This window comes from Diadema antillarum, unplaced genomic scaffold, assembly GCF_040938485.1.
Source record: "Diadema antillarum isolate AM-2024a unplaced genomic scaffold, OU_Dant_1.0 seq00000740_RagTag, whole genome shotgun sequence".
NCBI classification, from domain to species: Eukaryota; Metazoa; Echinodermata; class Echinoidea; order Diadematoida; family Diadematidae; genus Diadema; species Diadema antillarum.
In genome coordinates this window covers 1,304,425-1,323,023 of record NW_027271638.1, presented here as the reverse complement: position 1 = coordinate 1,323,023, position 18,599 = coordinate 1,304,425, and the positions used below count along the sequence as shown (strand labels likewise).

Below are 18,599 nucleotides of genomic sequence, written 5' to 3'. Positions count from 1 at the left end.
ACATTCTACGTGTAGTTATGCAAATCAAAGAAATAAACAGAGCTTTCAGGTGTCGTCAAATCTGTGAAATTAGAAAGTTTTGGAATTTATTAGTTTCAAATATATACTCGCATAACACTGAAGACAGTTGCAACCACGTACGCACATTTTGCAACTTAAATAAGGAGGTGATGTTGATCAAACCTTTAATACCTGCTAATACATTCAGCAGAATTCCTCTTACATTCAAATTACAAAGATCAAGACTGTCATACTTCGCTTCGAATTCTTGGCCTGTGGTGTTTAACCGACAATAATGATTTTAAGGCCGCAATGGTACGGTCATGGTTTATTAATTGTTGGCTGACAATCTACTTTAAGGAGCACAGTAGATTTATGAAGTACACATAATTATCCCGTCACTTAAATTGCACATCTTACCAGTTACTACGATACCTAGAAACGTTGCAGATATCAACAATTTCATAGGTCGATGTGAGATGATACGGCTGAGAAAATATGATTTTCAAACTGGTTTAGAAATCAAGAAGTGATATCTTGCTTACTTTCGAAGTTTATGGATTCTTAGAAATTCTAGTTGAGTGTTTAAAAAGTTTTCGAGTCAGAAAAAAAAGCAAATTACAAGAGCATGAAAGAAATCTCCTACGGCTTTATCGGGTTCGCCCATGGTGACGGGTAACAATAATGAATGCGATTAATTATTGTGAGGTAACTGACGATCGAGACTTAATTGTTCACGGGTAACAATATTCTGCAGCTCATTTAAATGTTCAGACAAAAACAGCGACAGATATTATTGAACTTTGCTGTAGGCCTACTGACTTTCACTCCGAACAAACGTCAGTAGACTTTATGGTAAAAATACCCATCATTATTCATCAATTATCTAAATTGATGTGGCTTACTGTATTGTAAATAATGCATAATGGACGTGCGTATATTATGTTTAATGAATTACATATGAGCAGCAGAAAATAAAAGAACCAATGGAGTGTTGGTTTTTCTGTCTCATAGCTATCATGAACAACTGTACATATGCTGGCACGCACACTCACACACACATGCAAATACGTGTACATACAAATGAGGAATACATTTCTTTTTCAATAAACGAAGAAGTTGATGCCTGAAAGTTATGTCCGTTGAGAAAACGTCAGAAGCAGAACAGATCTTTGAATCCCCTTCTGGATGCAATTCAGATGCAAGTATGTCCGTTTAGCGGCTGAAATTATGCAACTGAAAGGAAAGATTGAGAAAGAAAAATGGTCAAAATATGCCGTTCGTCGAATATTCAAGAAGCGAGTACGACATACAGGTAGATAATGCATATCGTTGAATACAATTAAAACATCATAAGCCTATCTATGTCTTCATAGGGTGTTAATCTGTGCTGTCTTCAAAAGCAAATGCCCCGGTAATGCATAGTACCGAATTACTTCATTGGTATAGAGTGCCCAAATGTATATTCATAACAGGTGCTTTTGATTTAATATCCCGAAGTTAACATTACGTGATATCATCGTGGACATTGAGCATCAGAGAAGATTAACTTGCAACCCTAGGAAAATTTGTTTTTTTAGCAGGAATAGTGGTTAACCCTAGTTCCTAAATATCCTGTCCCTAAAATTACTGTATATAGATAAAAGTAATCAATTTGATGGCTTCTCCTTAAAAACCACAGGTTTATGTATTTTTGGTTATGTTTGTCAGTTTTCTCACACTACATACCTCTTCTCCGAGTGCAAATTTTCTTCTGTTGACGAAGACGACGCAGAGAATTCCAGACATGACGAACACGACTACCAGCAAAGCATATGTTGTCGACGACCGATAAAGAGCTCCTTGATGTCGCTGAAATTCTGCGATTATCTCCACTGGTTACATATCAATGAGACATACAGCAGCACGGGAAAGTTAGTTTGAATGAGTATGATAGAAGAAATGCTTCTGCCATATTACGCACAATGTCGCAAACCATTACACTTGGACATACTAACACTAGATGATGATAGTAAAATCATTCTAGCACCTATATAAATGAGCAGTGACAGGCTGTAGCTGGTAACTCATATAACTTTAATAATAGGTTATCAGTTTGCTACAGGGTTTGAAACAAAACAAAACAAACAAACAAGCAAACTATAATGTAGATGTACATGATTGACGGGATATGTTTTGATTTTTTTGTGTGTGTATACATATATACCTTATGTGCTTTTGTTCTTCATTCAGAATTTGTAATATTCCAATATTAATGCACGTTCCACGGACACGTTGGTTCATAATGTCCATGCCATCTTTAGAGTTTCGTTGACAGTAGAAACACTGTTTCACAGAATACATTTAAATGGCTCAGAGAAAGGAGAAGTCTTGAAACAAACTTATCTCCCTGATCACCTGTTTCGGAAACCTGTATAATCCTTAATGTGCTTTTGAATACCGATTGACACAGGACACCCCCTAGATTTGTTCACGCGGCCAAACGCCCCCGCCACCAAAAAGGCTACATGTTATGTTGTTTTTGGGTTTTTTTTAGATGGTGGTCTCTTCAACTTTGATTTTTGATGCCATACTTTCAACTAATGAAGTATTATGATACAATTTGGCCTACTTGTTGGGCGTATATTGCTAACATGATTATGGTTATGTCACAGCTCACCTGACGGGCAGAAGGTCTTGGTTGCAGTAGTGGAGCCAAAATCGTTCCATCCCGTACAGGAGACTTCTGTGCCTCCATCGGCCCGAGGAGTGAAGGCAGTCGACGGCGAGCGGGAGGATGAGAGAGTGACGTTATCGGCTGTGATGAGGAAGGTATGGATACCTGGTGTCGGTTGGTACCCCTCGTCGATGTGACAGACCACCGTGTAGATTTTTCCGTTGTTCATTCCCACACGCTCGCTGAACTGGACGTCGATTATGTCCTCTGTTGTGTACAATAATCAAGCAAGAAGGGAATCGCAAAGAAGGTAAAAAGAATTCAAAATGAGTAGGCCATAGCAGTGAGATTCTTCACTCAGATAAATCTTAAGAATGCAATTCATTATAAAAGATACCAAACAACCTTCACTACCAATAACCTAGCCTTTTGTCAAGGCTCTCTCGCTGTAATGGGTGAGCGCGACAGCGCGAGGGCCTTTTGAGATCTGCTTCACACATTATTATTCATGACACAAGAACCTTACTTAGTAGTAATATTAACGGGTTCAGGGGCTCGTTTAATAAAACTTGTCATCAGTGACAAGTTGTCATAGATGTGACAAGCTACTGAAATCCTTGTATCTGGTTGGCTGAGAGCAGTTTGTCGTAGAAATGTGGCAGTTGTCACTGATAACAAGTTTTATGAAACGGGCCCCCGGTCTACCAAAGGAATGGCGTGCTCCCCACATCCTTCGTCGTGGTGTGTCTGGTGTTCGCATGCCATCAGTAGAGGTCGGTGGCATGCATTCGCCGTATGCAAATTGACAGACATGCTGTGGTCGGTCTTTGGGAACAAAAGTCTTTAATTCAAAGGGCTATTGAAGAAAAGGATGGAAAGCAGACCTAAAAGACCCTCGCGCAAACCCACTCGACTGGGCTCTCTTTACCATATAGCGAAAGGGGCTTACCAAAAGGCAACGAATAACCCGACTTCACATCTGAATGATTTTATGCATGTCTGTGTATGCATATGATATAGCATTATTGTTCTTGTTGACAATTTACCTTTGTGACAAATCAATTCGGTAGCGAAGGTTGAGCCGTGTCTGTTACTTGCTTTACATCTGACGTTGATGCACCTGTTAGGCCGAGATTGTAGAACCACGGACGGGTTAGCTGACAATGAAATGGTCTGGCCGTCAACCGAGATTTCGAACGTGTCGATTGGAGGCGTCGGCTGGTCAAGTGCTTCAATGTGGCACGTGATCTCAATGTTTATGTCAGTACCGTCTCTCTGTTCTTCAAACCTAAGCGACATGATATCGTCTCCTGGAGGATCTACAAAATATGGGAAATATTAACATTTATTAAATGTTTATGTGAAATAAGGGTGTACAACTGATATTACAAGGAAAACACATGAAACAATATGAAAGTAAAAGACACGCATAGTATGATACGAAGACATTATTATTACTATTATCATTATATTATTATTATTATTATTGTTATTATTATTATCATTATTATTATCATTCATTTATTTATTCGGCCATACAATAGCGATTTACAGTACAATGTCATGTAACATACATAGAGGGGTATATATGTATAAAATGTACCGGAGTGACACATGGGCCAGGGCTCACAAAAGTAAAATTCTTTATTATTACCCGGGGGCATGTGGGCCCTCATTTGTCACTCCATATCACATAATGAAAATTTTTACATTTTCTACATCTTAACTTCTTCTCAGCGATTGTGTAACTGTAAGAGTCAGTTGTGTTTTTTTTTTGGTCAATTTACCTGTTTTGTAAGTTCATTGCATAAAACCAATAAAACAATCATTCATGAAGCCTGCTGTATCCTTTGTAAAAGTCTTTGGAGCTTTCAGAATCTCGTAAGTAGTAAGATGATACACAACATACTGCCCTGTCTTTATTTTTGCTTGTTTTTGTTATCATATTTTGCCTGACATGATATTTGCATTACTGCCTCTGTCCGTATTTATACGCCACACATTTTCTAGAAGTAATAAGGAACGAGTTACCGCAGTTGTTTCAAGTGGTATCAAATGTGTTTTTACCTGAGGGGCAAAACTCTTCCGTGGTCGAAGTAAAGTCAAGAGTGTTTGCTCCGGTACAAGTGACTTCGGTACACCTATCGGGGCGTGTCGAGAGCGTGAATGATGACGAACTCGAGTTCGATACCGACTCATTTCCAACTTTGATGTCATAATTGTGAAGGGGAGGGAACGGCTGATCTGCATCGCTCACGTGACAAGAAATTATGACAATAGCTCGACCATCGTTGTCCAGTCTCTCGTCGAACTCGATGTCGATTATACCATTCCTCGGCGGATCTGGGCGGAAGTCATGCCAAATATTAACCACATCAAATTGGTGAAATGTTACGGGCAATATAACGTTTGAATTATTCTGGTAATGCCTAGTTATTGATCCAGAACATTTGAACTCGTTAATATTTAATGAGCTATTTGAAAAGTGCAGGGAGTTGTCATAAGTCATGACTTAAAGTGTAAATTGTGGTTATCAAAGGGAACGACAGTTTGGCGAGAAAGTAGACTCATTCCATTTTGGTTCAATTATGTGTCTTTGCTGTCTCTGTGCATGTTCTACAAGATTATTCTGACAAGAAACATTTTGCATTGTATATAACACATAACCCATCCATTGTGACAATGAATGTGGTAATTCAGAAGAACAATTTTTTTCACATGATTTACTGCAGAACTAAATATTCCAGTGATTGAGACGTCACTTCTGTGCTTGTTTGCAGTCGATGGTACAAAAGTAAGCATGCAATATGTAATATGATTATGTGTCTCTGCCTAATGTGAGTGTAATACAATTATCATACCTATTACCTGCTATTATGAATGTCAATCCTTCAAGAGTCAATTGGCCAGTACAAATGTTGCTTTCACCCTACCCCTGCAACTAGTAATGGGAATTTAGAGAGAAAGCGGTACCGAAAGGGTTCATTGTAGAGTGTAAATTAGTCCTTGTAAAGGTTTTCCCAAAATGCTACCAACAATCATGAACGGTTAGAAAGACATTGTTTACTCACTGGTAGGACAGTATCTGCGTGTACGCGTTGTCAGTCCCACACCGTTGTTTCCCATACAAGTTATATTCGAGCACGTGTCGGGCCGAGGTGAAAGGACCACAGTTTTGGAGGCAGACACCGATTCTTCATCCTTCTTGATAGCGTACGTGTGGATGGGAGGAAAAGGTTGGTCCTCCGGACTGATGTTACATGTTACATTGAGGTCGATATGTCCTTCACCTTGTACGCGATCCCCAAGCTCCTCGAGAACGACTGATATGGAATCTCTCGCTGGAGGCGCTGTTGACAAGAATGTATCGAAAGAGTACTGTTTGTATCAGGTGTTAAATACATGCAGAAGAACAAAATGAAACATGCAGATTTGAATATTGTTGGCATGGTACACTATTAAATTTCATGCCATGTTACGATGACCGTCAACAATATCTCGAGCCGAGAAACTGAATGAAATTACTTTCTTTTTTTTTAGCACTTGATTTCCATACAGATCTCATGAGAATAAACCCAAAACAAATTCTGCTATGTGTACATTCGGTTAAAAAGAAATGTGAAGAATTCGGAAGTTACTTCCAATCTGTGAACTGTAGTAATTTCAGAACACAGAATGATTATCCAACTCGTCCATTAAAACAGTTGATTTCTGTGCAATTATTTTGATTATTCTTGAATGAACAATGATGTTGTCAACATTGAGCACGTCATACTCAGCCATGTTTAATATGACAGTCTGTTCAGAGTTAAATTCTAATCTGTCGGATACGTTACCTTAAGTTCAAAGGAAGCAGTAAAACAACAACAAATCCCACACAGATCTATTGTGAAAATCAGGAATTTACCATTTTTATTTGAAACACTTCAGTACTATGGTTGACATTTACGATGTATATCATGTTTTGTAGTAATGATCAGGTCACGTCACTAAATTTGCCATTCATTTTGATGAGAAAAGAAGGAAATCATGATAATCATCTTTAACGTCATTGATCTGTTAATCATAACTTTTAAAAGTGGGAGTTTACGTGGCTGAATTACCTACAAAAATGATTGTTAGATAATCACATGCATGAACAAGAAGGTGAATGAGATGTGAGTTTGGGAAAGTTTGCAACATCAATGTCTCCTCCAAGTTTTCTTAAGTTTGGGGTGGATGTTAAAGAATGTCAATAAGATAAAGATAAAGAATCCACTGTTACCTTTGGGACAGTAGATGGCGCCACTCGTTGTATCTCCTAGTCCGTTGCTTGCCGTACATGAAACTTGGATGCACCAGCGAGGCCTCGGGGAAAGCCGAGCACGCGAAGAAGAAGACTGGGAGAGTGTGACGTTATCAGCATTGATAATGTAAGAATTGATTGCCGGATACGGTTGCTCGCGAGAAGTCACGTGACATTCTATCTCCACAGCAGTGCTCTGGTCGTGGAACTTGATTGATATAATGTCATTCTCAGGACCATCTGTGTTGGATGTCGGAATCAGAACATTTCTCAACGTATTGCATGTTTTTAATTCTCTCTAACTTTATGACAACTGCATTAAGACAAATCATGTGGCCTGAATAAACATTCAATCTCCGAAAAGGTTGTCCTCGACAGTTATCCTTTAAACAGCACAAACTGTTCATATCTTAAATAACGCGCAAAACGTGGATATAAAGTATGTGTATATATAATTTAAGTGCACGTTGTTTCAGGCACTTGAAAAAAAAAATAAATGGAAGGATGCTATTAAAGTTGTATGATGCAGGTTTCTCAACTGCGGTACATTTTTTTTCTACTTTTTTTTTATTCAAAGTAAATACACATAAAGCAAAAAAAAAAATGCCAAAAGACACAACTCTGGTCACATGACGAGCGCATACTCACGCACAGACATACACACACACGCACATACAGACACATTAGAACAGAAAAAAAAGAAACACAACTGTTCCTCTCACCTATCAAAGAACAGTCCGGTGTGTGAAGGAAAGGAAGCGAAGAGCGAGAGAGGGAGAGGGAGAGAGAGAGAGAGAGAGAGAGAGAAAGAAAGGGGGGGGGGGTAGAAAAAGTCAGTACATCCGGGATGCACGAACACTTCAGAGCCAGAGAGACTCAAGTATATAGAATTATAAGAAAATTTCTCCAAAATTATTTAGAACTAGGAAAGATTTCTTTTTTCCTTTTTGGAGGAAATTCTATGATCAGGGCGACTATTAAAAAAAAAAACCCAATACGTTGATGAAATAGCGAATATCATAAATAAAATGTATCTATCTGTTTGAAGAGTGGGGTGTTTGTGAACACTTTCATTATTTTTTTCTAAACACGGTTTCAAAAAATGAAGAACGGGAATTGTTATTATAAAGTATACATGAATTGGCCCAGGTAATGATAATAAAAATCCATGTCTTTCAAAATATCATAATTCGATGCAGGAGCATGCAATGTATACCATTGCTATACGGAACAACAGATCGTCAACCCTACAAAGATTCCACAAAATAAAATGCTGTAATTTTGCAGTTCAGGAGTCAGATAAGGACATTTTGAGATAAAAAAAAAACCCAACAACAAACACACACACAAAAAGCACACACACACACACACACACACACACATACCAAAACCAAACGAAAAACAAAACAATGCTCGCCAAAAACATCAACCACAAAAGGCAAACTAAAAGTCCTTGTCCGCGCGGTCTTCCCTTTAACACTGTTTAGGAGCAAATTGAAAAAGCAATATTTCAGTCTGAAAAAAAAAAATAACAACCGTAAAAATATATCTCACATTCGAAGTCACTTTAACAACTAAGAAAAATATAGATGCCAAACCCAAACGTACAGGAAAGGTGAAAGAACACGCAATGTGAAGAGTTTGTTCGTAAAAACCGATAAGTCCATATTTGAAAATGTTGAAGTTTGGTCTCTGTCATAAAGTACAATATAATACCTTTTAAATGATATATTGGTTACTACATTATAAAGGTACATTTTTGAAGTTATGGTCAAAAGAAGCAAAAATTTTCTTATCATTCTCTATATTTTTCTTGACCTTTAATCGAAAATATCTCCATTTGGCAAATATGGACTTATCGGTTTTTGCGAACAAACTCTTCATGTATACTATATCAATAATGGTAATTCATGATAGAGTTACAAATGCCAGGAAAAAAGAATAAGCATACGAATTTTAGGTGATTTATGTGATCATTTAACAAAAATCAATACCAGTTATAATCATTTTACTTTGTGACTGGCACAATTACGTTGTGATCAGTGTGATAAATTAAACAACATATACGATAATAACGAACAGCAAAGGCTAAAGGCCCCCCCCCTCTCTCTCTCTCTCTCTCAGGGTGATTTTAAAGTACATGTACCAAATTATAGATTCTACAAAAGAATACGGGTACTGCAGATTATTCTTTGTGATAATGCAGAACTTGTCATTTCTTTTTGTTTGATATTGGTGAAATATTTCCGACATTGTCCTAGTTTTTTTTTTCTTTAGGTAACAGCAATTTGCTGATCATTTTGTACGCACGTACACTTTGAAAAGGAAGATCGAAATTCAATCATCGAATGAAATCATTCTAATTTAGGTTGATTTTAAATTGGGTATCAACATAAACGTACTTCAGCAGGGTAACTTTTGGGCAGTTTTGTCGATTTTTTTGTTTGCTTAATCTGTACCAAAAAGCTTGATTTACTTTAAAATACATTTGATTTAAACTGGAATACTGTCCTGTGCTCAAGTTAATCTTTCTCCTGTATAACTATTCAAGTTGTATCAAAATACAGACATTGAAGTTGTCATTTTTGGAAGGACATGTAATGAAATTATTGGAGAAAGCGTAGCTTGCATACTTACGCCTGACGTTTAAGACAGATGACTCTGCAGTACCGGAAATCACACACTGGAGAATCTCTCCTTGATTGGTAGAGGAAGGAGTGAAGGTCAAGTCACTTTCGATATCGTAGTACCGGTAATAGATATATGTACGCGAATTACAATACTAGAGAATCCGCCATCACCGCAAGTGAATGTGCCGAGTCGTTGTACATATATATATGGAACGCAGTGAGCGTAGTGGAATCTCAGCCCGAATTTTGTTAAAACCCGAACCATTTCTTCTGTTTTCGATTATTTCCAAAGAAAACATGAAAATACGTTTTATGTAATCTCTACAATTTTTAAACGGCGGGAATTTACCCCTCCATCTGATCTAGTGAAGGTTTGGATTCTATACAAGGACTTGTAAAGTAAATGTTAAAAAAATCCAAAAAGTAATACTTTCAAGGAAAGTATTGCCTTTCAAACGTCAGTGGTTATCGTTATGAGTCTAATGACATAACTTGAACATATCTACCAAGATAACGTAAGTGATTTGAACGTGAACTTCTTATATCTAACTCTCTTAAGAGTCGATTTATGTCACTAATATTCTGACAGTACTCGTCGGACAATTTGTAGTATGTGTTTAATGCAATGAACTGGGAAGAAAATAAGTCAGTGATGCAAAACAGCATTCGATAGTATGCATGACATGCCTAACATGCGAGTGAATTGTACTCCCAAGCTTACATTTCTGTTATCATAATTCAACGACTATAAGGGTAAGAAGTGATTTTTCGATTTCCGTAAATTTTAACGGATTACTTATGTCATAGGTTAGGAAGACCGCTGGGTACGTCTGATCATCTTCCTACCGCTAATGAACTGTTTTTCTATAACTAATTGTATATCCATGGATGTTGCTTCTCAGTGAGTGGAGGTTAGCATGTTTGTGGTCCCAAAGGTGAAAGCTTGACTTTACCTCTCAAACCATTGAAGTAAAACCAGTTAACGAGGATCAAATTCTGCTTTGACGACGGCTATCATTCGCAGGTCCCAGCATGATCAAAGTGTACTTCCGTCGCACTGTTTTTAGAAAGGTGAGAAAATTTAACATTATTTACAATAATTCCTGAGGTAGATTCATTTAGCAAATTTCCTTTGCCCATTATTGTTATACAACTAAAACAAGTATGTCATACAGGAAGTGCATTTGCCAGAATTTTGCTATGAATCACTTTTAAAATGTTCCTACAAAATGGCAGGAAAGTATCGTGAGGACGATCCAAGGACAGGAGAAATAATACTCGAGAGAACGACCGACATTAAATCATTGTGGTAAAATATTGTTCTTCTGGGCATACGTTAAAAGATGAACACAGGTTGAGGGCACTCACTAGAAGAAGTATATTGGGTGAGGATACGCTAACACAGATAGAGGGGTCGATGAAGGGATCTTGTTGTCTGCCACCTGCTGCCTCTGGTGGACGATATGCTCCTAGGTCCGTCGTTTACCAATGAATACGTTTTGACCCGTCATTGCAAAGATTATTTTTCACCTTTTGGGGTATATGACTGTCTGTACGGTCTGCATGTTATGAAAAGCTGGTTAGACATTGCTTTCTAGGCATTTCTTCTCCTTTACGCCAGCTGGTTAAGCGTCGTATTCATCTCGCTGAAAGGTGACTTCCGTCCGTATGCAGGAAATATGGAAGCTCTTATTGAAAAAAAGCCACTACTTACTGAAGTCATGCCATCTACAAAAGTTAAAATATTGTGTTCTGCAGTAGAAATAGTGCAAGAAAGTCATAAATCAGGAAAAGTTTGAGCACAGCTACATGATTTGTAGAATGTCGCTGTATAAAGACAGAGGAAGAAACGATCTGTTTACTGTCAATAAAGAATTTATCATTGCTGGCAAACTTTATTTTGAAATCATCAAACCTTGCATGAACCAAAAAATTGACAATAAAATGCATTGGCCAGTATGCCGTTTGAATGCGTATCTTAACAATATATAAATTATATATACATTCTATTATATTCTTAGAGTGTACGCTGACGTACTTGCTGATGTCTGCCACTGAGGGAGGTCGCTTGTTTCTGGCGAGTTCTTCACGAAATCACTTCTTTGTGTCGATTCAGAAAATGAGACTAGCTTGGAAACTCTGGAGTTTGCAAAAGGAATATATTCTGAAATCTGTCCGAGGAGTTGCATAGGAATACTAAGCTAGAAAGTTGGGTAATGTGGATGTGTATCAACCAATGTACTATTTACGATCAAAGGTCATTTCCGTCTCATAAACTTTTCGGGCATTAACCATATTAGCGACTGCACTATTCATAACTACAGGAAATGAGCATTTTTATTCAAAATACAGGAAAAACAAAGACTGTCTAGTACGACAGTAACATTATTTTTCATTCTGTCTCTAAAATGTACAAAGACATTTTATGCAACGTAACCTTAAGAAACAGCGAATGTTTCTTTCATCAGAACTAGTGTTATCAAGTGTAATATGTCGTCCTTGTGACATGTGGAAGAAATTGTTGCATTTTGAGCGTTGTTTTTGTCCATTTTCCGCATGAACCGTATTGTATACTCACTGAATTGCATCAGTGTGGTTGTTTTGAAGTGTTTCACTCTGCCGTTCTTGCATGATTGAATGTTCTAGTGTTTGCATTATAATGTTGTGGTCACACTATCAATAAGTATATGCGCCCCCGTCCCGACACCATCTCTTGTCTTGTCTGTCTTGTGTACTCGTTGTATCAACCCCGTTTGTAATCTGGACTCCATCCAAGTACCAGTTCGCTGTCTGAGTGTTATATACAGCCTCAGCGGTACACCTTGCAGTGATTTCGTGACCGGCGGTCAGTTCACTCGGTACAGTCAGAGTCACGGCATCTAGGGTTCGAAAGATAGAAGAGGAGAAATGTAGTCAGTTAGATGTATGCAAAACCACAGCAACATCTGAACAAGCTAAGGCAACATAAAGAGCGAAATAGATTGAAGAAAAAAAACCACAGTATAGATCATCTCTTTGTAACAATGGCATTTCTGATATTACCTGTTTTCGTTGTTACTCTTACAACTTTTATCAGTAACTAGTAGCAAGATGAAAGCATGATTCTGTAATGTTTTGAATACAGAATAACATTGCCCTACTCATATTTTGTATAGCTTAGTGGGATTTCATTTCAGATTAAAATAATGCATCATAATAAAATAACGGCAATACTGACGAGCTTTTTTTCTGACCCATTGAACAGAGACCTTTCAATTCATAAAGCTTTTTTTTCTTTTGTAAGTCTTGTTTTTTGTTTGTTTGTTTGTTCGTGATTTTTTGTTTGCTTGCTTGTTTGTTTTGTTTCATCGCGGATAAAAAGGCTGCTTTTAACTATTGTCGCTGGTTTCCAGCAAGACCGTAAACATTTTATAACAAATTTGTTTTCAAGCTGATTTTTATTTTCAAACTTCCTAGATCGACAATGGAATTATGGATGAGGGATATTAAAAGGAAAACTCACCAGAGACACGCAAGGACACCATGAAGACTGCAACTATGCATACTGGTAAGTTCATCGTGGTTGCAATATAAAGCGACGATCCGGAAGAAAAGTCCTTACTCCTGCAAAGGATCGAAAAGATTACAACACACATAATGATAATGATATTGCAATATGCAAGGGAGACATTTCTCTACGGCTTTGCACTCATGTCGGTAGTACTTAGTAAGTTGTATACCAACACACTCCTCAAACGAATTTAACTTTATTAGGTCAAATCGTAACACATTTATCATTAAGATACGGGGATAATCTTATATTTACGACTGTCGAATAATGCAGTAAATACGTAAACAGTTGACTAGTTACTGTGAATTCAGAAGAAGATGAACGTCATGTGTCCACGTGCTTGGCAACAAATGATTTGCAGTGGCCAGTCAATTTTATAGAGAATGCATGCCAAAGCAACCGCACGTCCTAGCTCTGCGTGATTGTAACGCATGCGCAGCAGTGTGAAAAAGGCGCGGCTTATGAGAAACGGAAATTTGAGAGCTGGAATGAGCTGAAATTACACTACAGGCTTCGTCAAATGATCTTTAGTAGTTTCCTTCCTCAATTTAAAATCTGATAGGTTTTGGTGTCTCTTACTATCATTTCAAATACATCGTTACAACGTCTATTGTGTACACCAGCAACACTTGCATCTATCTGTTCAACTTGGGAAAGTCGAAAAAATATTCATATATAAAACGATAATAGAATAATAGGGAATATTCATAGATGTGCACGAGACGATGTGCATATACGCAAACACACACATACACACACACACACACGCACGCACACACACACACACACACACACACGCACACACACACACACACATAAGTACACACATCTTGTTAGAGTTCGTCTTAATATCAGTAGGTGCGTTGGAATTATCCATTCAGATTTGTGCAAGACTTTCAAAAATTTTGAACGGCCAAACTCTGCTGTTTTTCAGTGCCCATGTCACCGTCAGAAATTTATTCATACATCGAGCTAATGAAGACATGAAAGGTAACATGAGGATTTGGTCTCTCGTCTTTAAAAGACAAGCAAAGTGTGTTTGTATTGGCGTGGATCATTGTTTCTCTTCCCGTTTCCTCATGGCTCTCTTATCATACGGTATCGCTAAAACATCTCAACAGTGACATGTTAACAGGAATCAAATTCATAAATTACTTTAGAATAAATCAAAGCAGATGCGTCATGAAATTTCGGACCAGTATCCACCAGTGAGCTTTAGATCTGCGACAGGGGAACGCTAGGATGATGACGCCTCCTTCCGGGTTGGACAGTGGAAACGGCTGTCTCGCGCATGAGCACAACAACATTTTTGGCTTAATAGCGTCGTCTTAGCGTTCGTATCACAGATCTATTCAAGCTCGAGTCTTAATAACGAGAACTCCTGTGTGTGAATATATTTCAATTTTCACACTGTGAACGTACCAGATCGTGAATGTGTAGTGTTACTACAGACAAAATCATTCTAACTGTACGTACCATACATGAAGTGAAAATAAAGTTCATTCGCACAATCGCTTCAACTCAGAAAAAAAAAACAAGTGAGAAATAACAAACAATCTGTCGTTCTACTCATCTACGTAGCGTGTAATTATATTTAGAGTAGCCGAGCTGTGTGAAGGGCAGTATCGTTTTATATGGATATACGGAGCATATGCAATTATGCTTGAGATTTTAGACACAAATTCCCGCACTGTTTCTTCACAGACGATTCTACTGAAGCCAATATAGGACTCTCTAGAAAAAGAAAAAGAAAAAAAAAACATCAACAACAAATACTTAATCGATTGACATCTTTCGTGTACCAGCAAAACCCATTAAAGTGTGATTTAAAGGGCGAATCCATCTATTCTTCAAATTTAGAACTAGATTAGAAATGATGATACTGACAGAAATTATCACTGAATAAAAATTGGTCTTTTAATGATTCAGAAATTTAAAGTTTCATAATGGTCGAAACATCACTTGGAAATTAACGTGGTGATATCATGAAGTCACAAGTCCCCTATATCACTGGTTCGTAAACACAAATGCCATAAAAAAGGAGAGTTTGAGGTTGGTAAATTAAGGAAGTATATCACTTATATCTTATTTTGTCTTTAAGGTCTCGTTTTCTGCACTTATTACAAAGAGACACTCTGACCTTTCATTGCCTTTGCACCCATTCACTTGAGTAGGACGCACTTGTAACACGTTCGGACGATATGCTGAATTAACACTGTTTATTATTTTTGTAGATTTACAGTCCAATGAAGTATAAGAGTCATAGTGTTTGATTATATAGATTAAAAAAAAAAATCTTTTACCCGAACATTTCTGTTTCATGTGGAATCTTTGTTCGTCCATCTGTCCAGTAATATACAGTACGAGATCTCTCATTGTCTCATTGGAACTTTATTTTCTCCTTCAGTTCGTCGAAAGAGACCAAGCCGTTTGAGGAACCAGTCATTCAGCCCCACAACTCCGCCCCATCTGCCTTCAGGAAGGTCCAGGAATAAGATGTGTAATACCCCACTCAAGGTGTCATGTCCTGCTAAACTTGTGTGCGGATATAGGTTCAGATTGAAAACTGTACTAACGTTGTTCGCAGCTGCTGCGATTGTAGATTTCATACATTAGCTCCCAGCCGGAGACTTTCTCAGATTGTGAGATGATTGATAAAAGCAAATAAAAAGGGCTTCTAAAAATGTAACGTTTTTCTTTTTTTTTTGTTAGACATAATGTGTAAAATGATAGTGAAGAATAATCACACATGTTATAGAGTCATCGTCTCAACACAGTGTACTGTTTTGTAAAATATGTACAACATTAAGTTTTTTTAAAATTATTTTCATAATTGTATTGATATATAATCATCCCATTTTTGGTGATAGCAATATAATCAATATAATAAGTTATGGAAAGATCACGGATGAATGGATTAATGGTAACAATCATATTTTCAGCACTGATTTTACTGGATTTCCGCTTATATAAAGAATTTGTGATCACGTTGCTTCGTATCATCTTAATCATAGAGGCAACAAAACTGTCTTAGTAGTTGGCAGATTAGAGAAAAGAAGTAAAGAAAAAAAATATTCCGACCCAACAGGTGTGAAAAGAATATTTCATTTTCCCACTGGTACAATATCAGATTCGTTTACCCTAAGCTTCATATTGCAAAGATCAATCGTTAGAAAAAAAGATTTTCAGAGAATGTAATAAATGTTTGGGATGGATATACAATGTAGTATGGTTATGAAACAATACACTTTAAAGGAAACCGTGATGAAAGTTATGTTTGGTTAATCAAATAATGATTGGAAGTGCGTATATCGTTGGCGATCTTAAAAATAATTAAGGTTTTTTTTGTGTCCTTACCTGTGACTTCCAACAGCCATACACACACGCACACACACACACACACATAATACACACACACACACACACACATATATATATATAGATATATATATATATATATATATATATATATATATATTATGTGTAATTATTATGTATATTTGAAATGTGTAATTATTCCGTCTGTAATTAATCAGAACCGACATTAAACTTAAACAACCATCATTCACATGGTTGTTCAAGTTGAATGTCGGTTCTGATTCATTACAGAGGGAATATTTATACATGTCAAGCAGGCAAGTTTGTTATTGGCTACACACTAATGACGTATAAAAAAATACCACAGTGCAAGTTTAATGTTTTCAATATTTATTGATATTCTTCAATTCCTCTTCCGGAAGTTGTACATTCAAGAGAAATAAATTCATTTTTTTATTCTATGAGAAGAGCTGTCAAAGCCTAATTACATTTGCGTATATTCAACTCAAACAAACAAACAAACAAACAAACAAACAAACAAAGCGTTTGAGGTTTCGTCAAACTTCTGAAATTAGAAAGTTATTGAATGTATTACTTTGAAGTGCTCGCAAAACACTGAAAACATTTGGAACCAATTCAGGCAACTTCAAAAAGAGGTGATGTTGATCACATCTTACCTTATTACACATTCAGAAGCATTCCTCTGACATCAAATTCAAAAGACAAAAACAGTAATTTCGCGCTGGATTGTTGGCCTGCGTTGTTCAATCGACAATGGCGACTTTGAGGCCGCAATGGTAAGGTCGGGGTTTCTTAATTATTGGCTGATAATATTTACTTTGTGGATCACTGGAGATATTTGCAGTACAGATATCATTACGACCAATCACTACGATACCGCAGACATGGCAGAGGGCAATATGAAATGATACGGCCGAGAAAATATAAACTTAACACTGGTTAAAAAGTTGAAAAGTAATATCTTGCTTAGTTTCGAAGTTTATGAATGTTTAGAATTCTCTAATGTATACAGTGTTTGGAAAGCTTTAAAATCAGCCAAAAAAAAGTAAATTGCAAGTGCAAGATAAAAATGTCTTGTCGCTTTATCAGCTTGCGCATGCTGGCGGGCAACAGCAATGAATAAAATACAGTACGTTATCGTGATATAACTGACGATCGAGACTTGATTTGTCACGGGTAACAATAGTCCAGAGCCACTTTAGGTTCAGACAAAAACAGCAACAGAATTTAATGATTTTGAACTTGATGAAACAGGCTTTTATTTAGAACAAATGTTAATACCTCTTTTGTTCAAGATACCCATCATTATGCATCAATCATCAACATTGTTCCTCCAAGGTGTTGATTACTATATTGTAAATAATGCATAACGGACCTGCGTATTACGCTGAATAGATTACTTAGGAGCAGCAGAAAATTAAAGAACCAATGGAGTCGCTTGGCTTTCTGTTTCATAACCATCATGCAAACACGCAGAGACGCACCCACACATACATACAAACGGGAAATTAAGTGGCGTATGTTTTCACTAGTATAAACAAAGAAGATGAAGCCTCGAAAATTGTGCCCGTTGAAAAAATGTTACAGCACAAACTAGAAACATCTTTGAATCCCCTTGGAAGCAATTCGTGTCCGTTTAGCGGCTGAAACTGTGCAACTGTACAAACAGATTACGAAAGAAAGGAAATGATTAAATTATGTCGTTTGTCAAATAATCAAGAAAGTACGACAAAGAGATAGGTAATGCAAATCTTCGAATACAACTGAAGTGAAAAGACGTACCCGAAGTCTTTCCATATATCAGATGTCAATTCATGCCGTCTTCAAAAGCAATGGTCCCGAACATGCATAGTACCGAATTACCTCATCGCTACAGAGTGCACACATGTATGTAACCGTTGCCTTTAATTGAATATTCCGACGTTAACATCGCATGATATAATCTTAGACATTGAGCATCAAAGATGATTAGGCCCCCCCCCCAAAAAAAAAAAAATTGTTGCATTGGCGTAAGGGTGGGATTTCACGGAGCACGCGAACGATTTGCGAAGGACGCGAATGACAAAATCCAACATTCGGAAAAGTTTTTCTCCGAATGTTTTCCGACAATGAAGCCGAAAACTATTCTTGCGCAATTTG

At 37.2% G+C, this 18,599-nt stretch overlaps 1 protein-coding gene across 1 annotated transcript; it reads right to left on the bottom strand.

The window, feature by feature from the left end:
* Window positions 1–1,178: 1,178 nt before the first annotated feature.
* LOC139738420 (uncharacterized) lies at window positions 1,179–13,128 on the bottom strand. The gene is made up of 9 exons (XM_071649057.1): window positions 13,074–13,128; window positions 12,307–12,450; window positions 6,921–7,181; window positions 5,728–6,006; window positions 4,724–4,999; window positions 3,703–3,975; window positions 2,660–2,923; window positions 1,729–1,874; window positions 1,179–1,236 (listed from the first exon to the last, which is right to left on the bottom strand). Exons 1-9 carry the CDS (start codon window positions 13,126–13,128, stop codon window positions 1,216–1,218), a joined length of 1,719 nt encoding a protein of 572 aa, XP_071505158.1. The 3' UTR covers window positions 1,179–1,215.
* Between the last annotated feature and the right edge of the window lie 5,471 nt (window positions 13,129–18,599).